Raw genomic sequence first — 11,946 nt, forward strand, 5'->3', positions numbered from 1 at the left:
AACCAGACCAGCAACAAGTCCACAGTGCTGTGCGTCTTTTCAGCACCATGGAGTCATGCGCTATTTATCACAGTCAACAAGGACATTTGTTTTGAAACATTTCATAATGGCAAAAACAAACAAAACAAAAATCTGTTGTGTTCACCATCAAAATTGACCAGCAGGCTATGATTTTATTATTAGTCAAGATAGGCCCAAAAGTGTGTGTGTGTGTGTGTGTGTGTGTGTGTGTGTGTGTGTGTGTGTGTGTGTGTGTGTGTGTGTGTGTGTGTGTGTGTGTGTGTGTGTGTGTGTGTGTGTGTGTGTGTGTGTGTGTGTGTGTGTGTGTGTGTGTGTGTGTGTGTGTGTGTGTGTGTCCAGACTAGAGTTGTTGTTCTCAGGCGGTCTTGGAGGTGGTTGGATACATAAAGTGAATACTGACCATTGACATATATATACTGACTGACAAAGAGAAGGTAAGCGAGGGAGATATCTCTGCAGACAGGAGAGAGAGAGAGAAAGAGAGAGATTGAGAAAGTGTTAAAAATCAAAGGAATTGTGTTATGTGTACGTTAATTAGTTTCCATGCATTAATTGGCTTTTGATAAAAACAACTAGCTATATTTTACAGTGCTGATCAGAAGAACACTCATTATGCTGCGGTACCGCTCCTCGGCAACAGAGGGCGACCTATATGACGCACAACCGGAAGCAGGAAATACCAGTCAACAACGTAGCTGTGGGAAATTCAAACTTCTGCAACAAAACATCAGCTGCTGCTGGTCTGTTTGAAGCGGCATATGGTTTTTTAACACGTCTGCATTTTACCCACTGACTGCAACATATTTCAAGGTATGTTCCCTCCCTGAATCCTATCGTCTCATTCAATTCGTTGCAACTGAGCTTGGAGTTAACGAGTGTTGCTGACCAACTTATTTGACGAAGTAATCAATTTCCAGTCACGTTTACGTGACGTTAGCTCAGCGTTAGCTAGCCGACGTTAGCGGATGATAATAAATTGCTGTTTGTGTGGTGGAACAGGAACACGCAGCTTTATGTTTCGTATTATAGCGATTGTGTGTGTGACATTTTGCTGCAAAACTACGGGCGTTTTCTTTCCGTAGGGAAGTCTTTGATCGTGTGGTTTAGTTTAAGTGGGAGAATGCCAGTGGAAAGGACGGACGCCCGTGGAGCCGACGAGCTCCACAAATACTACGAGGTCTACGAGACTATTGGCTCAGGTAACATTCAATCTATCTTTACACAAAGATAACCTGTGAGGGAAGATAGACTGTCAGTGCCATTTCTCCTCTCATGCGTGCATGGTGCCTCGTGACTTTTTCAGGAGGCTTTGCTAAAGTCAAGCTGGGGCGACACATCTTGACGGGAGAGAAGGTTGCCATTAAAATCATGGACAAGAAGGATTTAGGGGTGAGTCACCAAGAGATCCCTCTGCCTATTCACACTGTGACACCTCATATTTCTACTGGGTTGCCTAAATCTTCGTATGCTCCCAAGGAATCCAAATGGATCCTAAACTCGTATAAAAATCATGCCGTCATAAATAACTCCCTGTGCCTCTCTTCTCTCCGTCATTGCTCTCTTCCTCTGATCCAGGAGGACCTGCCTCGGGTGAAGCTGGAAATAGAGGCCATGAAGAACCTGAGCCATCAGCATGTCTGTCATCTCTACCAGGTCATAGAGACCTCCACGAAGATCTACATGGTGCTGGAGGTAAACAGAGAGAGAGAGAGAGAGCGCATGCAGGTGTGAATGATAATATCACATTAATTTGTCTCTCCTTCTCTCCCTCCCTATCACTTTTCTCCTCCCCTCTCTCAGTACTGTCCCGGTGGGGAGTTGTTTGACTATATCATAGCGAAGGACCGCCTGTCAGAGGAGGAGACCAGGATGTTTTTCAGGCAGATTGTCTCTGCGCTGGCCTACGTCCACAGCCAGGGTTACGCACACAGGGACCTCAAGCCGGTAAAGACATCCACCCCACTTGCATGAGTGAGTGAGAGATGGGTGATAAGAGACAGAGAAAGGACGAGTGCTCCAAGAAGAGTGACAAGATTACATTTATCTACGTGAGAGAGAGATGCTATCATACATGCATCATTTCCATACAGTATGCGTCATTACAAGGTTCTTTCTCTGTTTGTCTACCTGTTTGTGCCATTGTTTTACTTTTTTATTTTTTTTATTTCACCTTTGTTTATACAGGGAAAAATCCCTTGAGAGCAAGCTCTCATTTTCAAGGGAGCCCTGTTACAGTAAAACATTTACAGTGAACACATGTTACCAGACAGACAGTTACAAACAAAGCAGAGGGATACATCAAGTAAAACAAGAGCATACATTCTGTAGGGCAGAGGTTCTCAAAAAAAATTCAGCCAAGGACCCCTTACAAGATAGAAAATATACCGGGGACCCCCTCATTCTGATTTGTGATTTTGGGCTAAGCTTAATTGTTTCCACGGTAACGTGCTCGACTTTTAATTTGATAGGTTTGTTATTAGAATGTAATCCATGAACCATTTTAGATTTAAAGCATAAACTATTTTCGTTGAACTATGAAGATTTTGCAAAAAAATATATATAACATTTTTTTTTACATTACATTTACATTACGTCATTTAGCAGACGCTTTTGTTTTGTCCAAAGCGACTTACAATATCACAATTTGTCAACAGTACAGAAAACCACTATGCAACACAATCAATGACAGCCAAGATATTTTGATAGACTAGCACCATGTAGGAAGTAGTTTGAGAAGGAATAAATAACATGTAGCATTTTTTTTTTTAATTAAAAAAAAATATATATATATATTTTTTACCTGAAAACTTTTCGCGGACCCCCTGGCAAAGTGCCACGGACCCCCGGGGGTCCGCGGACCCCCATTTGAGAACCACTGCTGTAGGGTACCCTCAAGGAGTAGTCTAAAAGAATTAAAGGAAATAAATTGGTCAAGTTTTAAAATGTTCTGGAGCTTGTTCCATCTGTCAGGGGCATAAAAAGAGAAAGCAGGCCTTCCTAGGTCTGTCCTTAGACGTGGAAAAAACAATCTGATGTGCGATTGTGAACGTGTTCTATAACATGTATTACTCAGACAGATGAGCGATGACAGGTAGGAAGGAAGCTTCCCTATCGGGGCTTTATAAATGAATAAGAGACAGTGTTGCTCCCTTTTTACTTGGAGTCTAGTGTGTGTTCTGATGTTGTTTCTCTGTCTGGCCTTTAGGAAAACCTGTTGATTGATGAGGACCAGAACTTGAAGCTCATAGACTTTGGCTTGTGCGCCAAACCTAAGGTACATTTTCTATCTTGGTGTGTGTGTGTGTGTGTTGGACTTGTAAGCCGTTAGCCTCGATCATGTGTACATCCTGCAGTGATGCTAATATGCTAATATTGCTCTTTTCTGTGGGATTTCAGTTCACTCAGATTCATTTCTTTTTAAAACCTCTCCTGTGTAAAATGCACAAGAACCGTCTGTGACCACAGAGGGGTTGAGAGACGGGCAGATACTTGAATATGAGCATGTATACATACATACTGCCTTGAGAATATAAGTAATAGTAGTGTATACTATGGATGTATTTTGTGTGTGTTCTGCGAATCACGTGGTCACCTCTCTCTTAGGGGGGTCTTGGCAATGAGCTGATGACGTGTTGTGGGAGCCCCGCCTACGCCGCTCCTGAACTCATCCAGGGAAAAACATACATTGGCTCAGAGGTGAGGGAGCACTGCGGACGCACAGCTATGCCCACTCTGTATTGTCATGATTTTTCTTGTTCAAAATGCACAACTCCCTTCTTTTTTTTTTACAATTCACTGTCCTGATCACATCCCTGGTATGTGTGTGTCTGCACTGCATCTAACACTTAGAATATGTACAAGCATCAGGAGAAATCTTCCTGTATGACTGAGGCTCTGTGTCGTAACCTCCAGGCTGATGTGTGGAGTATGGGCGTGCTGCTGTTTGCTCTGCTCTGTGGTTACCTGCCCTTCGATGACGACAACTGCATGGTCCTCTACAGAAAGATTACGGTAAGAGCAGTGCTGTGTTTGCTAGTGGTCGACCAATATGGGTTTTTCAATGGCCAATGGCAATATTTATTTAGAGAGCAGGGCGGCTAATGGCCGATATGTTGTTTTTTTGCGTCTGATCAAATACAATTTAATAATAATTACAAATGAGACACAAAATTGCTGAACTAATCTGTTCTGTCCACCGGTAATCAAAAACCTAAACTTAGTTTGTGGGTGGAACTTTGAATCAAAAATAAATAAATAGTTTTAGTGCATTTATCGGCAGATAGCAGCATCTTCTTGTTTCTGAGAACAAAAATTTGTAAACTTTCATAAATAGAAATACATAAACAATGTTACAGTAGCACCAGTAGACTTTTTTTGTTTGTTTATCGGCTTCGTCAGTGCCAATGCCAAATATCTGGAAATGCCATTAATCATGCAGATGAATCAGTCTATCACTAGTGTTTGCCGCATACTGGAGGCCAATCTATGCGTTTCCCAAATCTGGACACTAAGGGCACGTAATGTTGTTGTTTTTTAATCTGGCTTCTGAATAAATTAAATGAAGTATGTATTTATAATGTATTTCTTGGTGTTTAATCAAAGGGGTTTCTATGTCTGTTCCTTACGGTTATTTTGTGTGCGTGTCTGTCTGTCTGTCTCAGAGAGGTAAATACGACAACCCCCATTGGCTTTCTCCAGGTAGTGTCCTCCTCCTCAACCAGATGATGCAGGTACACATTCACTCATTCAGTTTCTTCCCACTGTCTGCTTAGCCCATGGCTTACCCTCATCATAGGGATTTTCTTTATAGAGAATATATTCAGTAATGTACTACTGTAGAACTCAAATGGACCCTGTCTATCTGTAATATGGACTCTCTATAACAGAACGGGAGATTGTATTTGAATGTACAATACAGATTTAGATATAACTTTTTCATTGATTGGAACATTATTTGTTTGTTCTTTTGTAAATATTGTTAAATATGGTTTGTTGGCTTTGCTCTGCATTTTGAGTTGTAGTTTCTCTCTGTGTCCCGTAGGTGGAGCCCAAGCATCGTGTTACGGTTAGACAGCTGCTGGACCATCCCTGGGTGATGAAAGAATACAACAGCCCAGTGGAGTGGCACAGCAAGCAGCCGGTACGCACACACAGACACATGTGTATGCATATAGACCTGCACAACCACAAGGTCTCTCCCATCTGTTAACCTTGTTAAAGCAGTATGCCATCTATTGTACGTTACTTCACTGTGTCTTAATTTGAAATTGGAAAATTTAACTGCGGAGACTGAATTCATTTTGTGTGGTTTCCTTAATTTGCTCCAGTCACCCGCACAAGTAACTTCCCTGAAACAATTCCATAAGCCTTAAAGGAACACTGTGCTGATTTTCAACCAGCATGGTATCATTAGAAAATTAGTAGTTTATCAGAAAGCTGCAAAAACAAAATACAGTCGTTCATTTAGTTTGACAGTTATTGAGTTATACAAAGCTGGCTGAAAATCGGTGTAGTGTCCCCTTAAGGTGCTTTTCAATTATTATTATTATTTTATATATATATATATATATATATATATATATTTTTTTTAAGAATCATACTCATTTTTCTCATCCTTAAGAAAAGTAGTGTATGTCTGTCTTGGATTTTGTGTAAGCTGTCTCTGTCTTTGTTGTAGCTTGGCCATATAGATGAGGACTGCATCACTGAGATGGCTGTCAACATGAAGCGCTCCAGAGAGAGCACCACCAAGCTGGTCAAGGAGGTGTGTGTGTGTGTGTGCTTGTGTGGTGTATGCATTTGCATTGTAGCATTGCTTTGTGTCACTGTATAATATCTCATGTTTTTCTTTTATTTCATCTCATCTTGCACAGTGGCGATATGACCAGACCACAGTGACCTACCTGCTGCTGCTGTCTAAGAAGCAGAGAGGCAAGCCTGTCCGCCTGCGGCCTGAAGCACAGGTCTGCGACGTCACTTCCTGCTCCCCACTGCATCAGGGACTACAGGTCAGACTGGGGACTACAACTCCCACAATGCTCTGCTCTGTCTGTGATACAGCTGCACGTTTGCGTGTTCCTCCTTGTACTTTGCTCAATATTACTTTCCCCACTGTAATTTTAGTTCGGTGGCCTCTGATGCTAAGAAGTGGTTGGACTTACATGTTGCAGATCTTCCTATTCCCATTCTTCTCCTAGCCTAAGCAAGCCCTTTGCTTCACTGAGGACGAGGACGGCGTGGTCCTGGGCTCCGTGGACTTTTGCTCAGACTACATCGACGACTGTCCCTGGGTTTCACCCTCGCATCGTTCTCCCCACTGGGTCAGAGGTCAGCCGGACGGAGCCGCAAACCCCAACAACAACAAAAACACGGTCAGTGGAATTTGTGACAGATCTATGATTTCACTGTCCCTTAAAGCAGCTACGAGCAACTTTTTAGATTGTTATTAAACAGTATAAATTTAATATCAATGCATCACATCTTACCTCTAATAGTCGACGAGACCAACGCAGAGTAGTCTCGCTTGAACCCCGAGTGAATCGGCCAGTGTTAGTCTGTCTGTAGCCAGGGCAGATCAGGAAGTGAAATGAAACAGTTTGCAGCAGCCACTTCGGCCATAACCACAAAATAACTTCCAAAAAACCTGTTAGAATATAACGAGAGATGTTCCCGAGAGTATGTGTGGCGTTCACATTGTTTATGTTATGTTGCTAGGCAGCGCAAACGGCGTAGGCAGGCATCTGCGTTTCACTTCCGCGTTTCACTTCCGGGTTACCCGGTCCGGTCTCTCTAGAGAGCCCCCTGTTGACGCGAGTTTAGACAGACATAGACTTAATAATCACCTAAGGGAGCAATCTCAGATACACACGGCTTTGGTCTCAGCTACTATTATAGGTAAGATGTGATGCATCAATATTGTAATTATACTGTTTAATAACAATCGAAAAAGTTGCTCGTAGCTGCTTTAAAGGAGCTATATGTGATTTTGGTCAACATGGTTCTCATTTTCCCAGGGCGTGCTCTACTGACGCTTTGGATTGGTGGACGACGGTCCTGCGCACCAGCGTCAGTGTTTGACGACCTGGGAAAATGAGAAGCGCGTTGTCTCAATCTTTCTCCACAATCACATGTAGTGCCTTTTTAACGGAGCAGATTCAGAGTGAGAATTGGAGATGGGTTTAAGGACTTTTGGTTTTAGGCATGTAGCGGTGAGGTATAGGGGGCCAGAGAATGAATAAAAGCCGGGGTAATTGACTCATCATCATCTCTCACCATCATCCCATCTCTGTTGTCACCCTAAAGAGACTGGCATCTCCATCAGCGGAGAGAAGGCGGGGTCACAGCCCAAACCTCCTGAAGGTCCTGGCGTCTCCGTCGGCGCAGAGAAGGCGGGGTCACAGCCCAAACCCGGAGGCACACCGGCGGCAGGACAGAGAGCGGGGGCGAACCACCGAGAACAAGGAGAATATCGGCGTGCCCGAGAAAGATGTCGACATATTCGCGTTGCCTCCTCCCCGAACTCCTGCGTCCAATAAGAAGAATGCACGGCCCACCAAGAAGGTCTTGACCACACCCACTCAAAATGTCGCCACCAAAACCAAACCAGTCACACCAAACGGTAAGAAAATATTGCTCGAAAAATGGGCAGAGAGGAAATATACGAAAGTTTGAATAATTCAGTCATATATTATGACTATCTTGTAATTGATTGTAATTGGCTTTTAATTGATATTTGTTCCAAAAAGAAAACAAGGGCTTGAAATACACTCTCTGTCGGTTTGATTATTTGCATCAGCCCAACTGCCTCTCTCCAGCTCGCTCTCTCTCTCTCTCTCTCTCTCTCTCTCTCTCTCTCTCTCTCTCTCTCTCTCTCTCTCAGCTCTTCTCGCTCTCCCTGCTCTCATAATAAGTGCCACATCCACATGCCACACATTTGCAAGTAAATTGGCTTCTGGTAATAAACTCATTTATTGGGCCTCTGTTTTTATCCCAAAGCCACTCATATTTCTCTGATTTAACGGTCATTACGCCTTCGAAAACACCCACACACATGACACACACACACACACACACACACACACACACACACACACACACACACACACACACTTATCACTGTCAACTCAAAGGTGAGGTTATTATCAGGAAGCTAATTCTATTCACTTATCTACAAATGAAGGACACTAATATGAACGGAGAATCCTTCCAAGTCTTCATTATTTGTCAATGTGAATCCTCTGACCACATGTCCAGCCTCATTAGCTTCCAGTCTAAACCCAGCAGTAAACTGGCTAATACATTTCCTCTGACCTAGTTGGTGTTAAACCCGTGCTCGGTCCTCCTTACAGCCTCCTGTTCTCCAAGCTACAGGGCAGACATGCCGCCTCTGACATCCTTGTCCACACACACACACCATGGGCTGTGTGTGGCTGTGTGTGTGTGTGTCCCTAGGCATGTGCTGTGACAGGTGTAGCTGTCTCTTTCCTCTGCTTGCTGTCCCACGTGGCCTGTAGTGACATGTGTTCTCTCGCCACTAAAGCCTGGCTGTGTGTGTGTGTGTGTGTGTGTGTACTTGTCTTTGTGTACAACGAAAGCCATTGTGTCCACAACTGCATTGTCAAAGCCAGCCAGTTCCATGCATACAAGCAAAGGGCCGTGCTTATACCTGTCATTTTCACATTTCGTTTAAACATGAACAAACATGATTCTGTGTGTGTGTGTGTGTGTGTGTGTTGCAGATGGAGGCAGTGGCTCTAAAGAGCAAAGCCGGAAGAGAGCAGAGAAGAAGGATACTGGAAGTCTTGAGATACTGGCCTTCAGTCCTGAGAGAAGGTAAGTGGCCTGGAGGTAGCCTGAGGGTGAACCCAGCCTTCAACGTGACGTCACAGGCTATGCCTGTAACGTTAGGTTCCGTGACTACGTCTCCGTGGCTGATGGCACATAGAGGTCACGTGGAGGCTGGGTTTACCCAGGTTAGCCTGGAGGGGTGCGGCCATGGCAGGAGGGGTTGATAGATCACAGCAAAGAGAGATAAAAAGAAGATATGGAGGATGGGGGGGGGCTGAGGAGAGGGAAAGGGAGTCAGAAGAGTAGGGGAGTGAGGTGAGAGGAGGTAAAGGGAGTGTGTGAGCAGGTCGGGGTTAACACTTGTGATGCCCCCTAGGCAACTTTTTGAAATGCACTGTGGCGGTCCTACTAATGCCTCTGATTGGGTTGGGGTTGGGTGTAGGCATGATGAGGAGTGATGGTTGGTTAGGGTCAAACATCAGGCTAACCCAATCAGAGGCAAGCAGAGTATGACCCATTTGCTGTTTGGTTTGTTTGCTGGGATCTGGGGAGTGGCTCATGGAGGCTGATGGCTGAGACAGACTGTCCCATAACTGAAAGGTCATAGGTTTGATTCCCAAAATCCAGTGTGTGGCCATCAGCAGCCTCAAACCTCATCTGGAGCAGAGCATCAGCTAAAATGCCTAAAGAGAATGGTGTAGGTGTAGGAGAGCTGAAGCTGCGGGAGGGAGAGGGGAGAGCAGTTTGATCAAATCCATTTATTCAAAGTGTTTGATTGTGAGACTCTGGTCGGTCCCCAGGTCTCGGTCTCTGGACATGGCCGGCACAGGAGGAGACAGCGGGCAGAAGAAGAGAGGGGGGAAGATGTTTGGCTCTCTGGAGAGGGGCCTGGACAAGGTCATCACCATGCTCACCCCGAGCAAGAGACGAGGCCTGCGAGAAGGTCCACGCAAGATCAAGGTGTGCACGCAGAGAACCTGAGCGAAGTTGACCCAACATTAAAAAAAAAGCATTTTGCTACAAACACACACCATGCCATTCCTGATGACTATCCGTGTCTTCCTCCAGGCCCAGTACAACGTGACGCTGACGAGTCAGACCAACCCAGACGACGTCCTCCAGCAGATCCTCGCCATCCTGCCGGCGAAAAACGTCGACTTCACACAGAAAGGGTAAGAAGACACATCATCATCATCCTCATCCTCCTTGTGCTTCCTGCTAAACTCCGCACTTCTCTTCTGGGATGTTTCATTTCATTTCGGTCCGTGATCTACATTCTACACTAACAGTCAAATGTTTGGACACATCTGATTGAATGTACTGTGTTTTTCATTCTCTTAACGCCATTTTGATTTAAACTCTTATGCTTAAAATGCTTTGACATGTGTTTCTTAGACAAATATCAATAGTGAAGTTGATGCTTAGGACTGAATTTCTTTTCAAAGCCTTTGTCTTTCCATTAAGGTAGGAAGAGGTGACTACTTTAAAGAATCTAAATATAAGATCGTTTTGATTTGTTCAGCACTCTTTTGGTCACTGCATAATTCCATTTTTGTTATTTCATAGTTTTGATGTCTTTACTACGTTTCTAAAATGTGACAATTGGAGAAAAAGCTAAAAAATCGGTCCAAACCTTTGACTAGCGTACCGTTCATGTCACTCAAATCCTCTGGTTTTTCTTTCTTTCTTCGAACCCGTGTCCAGGTACACCCTGAAGTGCCGCACCCAGGGGGACTTCGGCAAGGTGACCATGGCGTTTGAGCTGGAGGTGTGTCTGCTGCAGAGACCCGAGGTGGTGGGCGTCCGCCGCCAGAGGCTGAAGGGAGACGCCTGGGTCTACAAGCACCTGGTGGAAGACATCCTCTCCACCTCCAGTATCTAAGCCACGCGCGGGCTGAGCACTCGGGGTCGGATCACTTTATCTCCAGAGTCCAGACGGGCATTTTTTTTCCCCCTGTCTGCGATGTCACAACCCATCCTGCGTCCAAGGATGCCAGATGATTGATTATGATTAGCGATCGATGTTTGGAAACTCAGACATAGTGAGAGTGCTGCAGAGTCTCTGCACGTTAGCCATCCAGTCACTCACTCTTCATCACTGGACTTCCTGCATCATCTCCAGGAAAAAAACATGTTCATCTTCATCAACAGTGAAAACACAGACCCGGGGTCAGCGGCCGTGCCCCAGATTCTCAGCAGCATGTTGCAGTGCCACTATTTAAAATGGTCCTCTGGCCAGCCTAGAATCCCTGAAAATACACGTTGCATTCGACTCGATGTATTTGCATTGCATGTCTGGACCGTGTATGATCCATCTGATTTTACATGGAGTATTTGTTGCTTCTTTTCTTTTTTTTTACTTCCCTTTTCCATGATCATTATGTTGAACACGATCCCTCTCAGTCCTCCTGGGATGAATTGGTTAACAGTGTGTCTGTGAGAAATGTAACAACAGTATTTCTACCTCCTAGCTGCTTATTATCACATTTCCATTTCTTACTATTCTTCCCCCGTAGGTATTTAGTTTTATTGAATAAGATTATAAAGAAGGGGAGCATTACTAATTTAGTGTCATTGCTTTTTTATGCACATGTGTTTGCAATTCTTCTATCATGCCCCATTTACATGGTTTGTATGAAGTATGTATAGTATTTTGTCATCCTCATTTTGTTGGTGCTGTTCTGTTTTAATTGTTTGTAAGTATGTGTCTGTAAGATATTGTCCGTGTCAAATGAACAAAATAAATGGTTTCTGGTAATGGAACGTGCCTGTGTTAATTATTCTGACGTATAGGCTTGAGGTGCTAACCTTTATTTTTAATTTTCTCCCCCCCCCCCCAAATATCATCTTCCCAATTGTACTTGGCCACATGTCACAGTCATGGCTCCACCCCCTCTGTCGATCTGGGGAGAGTTGTCGACTAGCCATGCTTCCTCCGATACACGTGCAGTGCAGTGGCCAGCCACTTTGTTTAACATGATAGCGAAGAGTTTCACCGGCAAGACGTAGTGTGTGGGAGGAGGATCACGCTGTTCCCCCCATTTCCTGTCCCCCTGAACAGGTGCCCCGACCGGCCACTGGAGGCACTAGTGCAGTGACCAGGACACATACCGGTAGGCAGAGATGGGCAGTATTTTA

General features: G+C 44.5%; 1 protein-coding gene across 1 annotated transcript; it reads left to right on the forward strand.

The window, feature by feature from the left end:
* Nucleotides 1–753: 753 nt before the first annotated feature.
* On the forward strand, nucleotides 754–11,418 carry melk (maternal embryonic leucine zipper kinase). The gene is made up of 18 exons (XM_083635198.1): nucleotides 754–831; nucleotides 1,104–1,220; nucleotides 1,325–1,410; nucleotides 1,597–1,713; nucleotides 1,822–1,965; nucleotides 3,227–3,295; nucleotides 3,625–3,717; nucleotides 3,934–4,032; nucleotides 4,683–4,751; nucleotides 5,063–5,161; nucleotides 5,699–5,785; nucleotides 5,895–6,029; nucleotides 6,219–6,392; nucleotides 7,324–7,639; nucleotides 8,760–8,853; nucleotides 9,609–9,768; nucleotides 9,877–9,980; nucleotides 10,513–11,418. Exons 2-18 carry the CDS (start codon nucleotides 1,142–1,144, stop codon nucleotides 10,688–10,690), a joined length of 2,103 nt encoding a protein of 700 aa, XP_083491324.1. The 5' UTR covers nucleotides 754–831; nucleotides 1,104–1,141; the 3' UTR covers nucleotides 10,691–11,418.
* Nucleotides 11,419–11,946: the final 528 nt, after the last annotated feature.

Source organism: Poromitra crassiceps (assembly GCF_964638095.1).
Source record: "Poromitra crassiceps genome assembly, chromosome: 4".
NCBI classification, from domain to species: Eukaryota; Metazoa; Chordata; class Actinopteri; order Beryciformes; family Melamphaidae; genus Poromitra; species Poromitra crassiceps.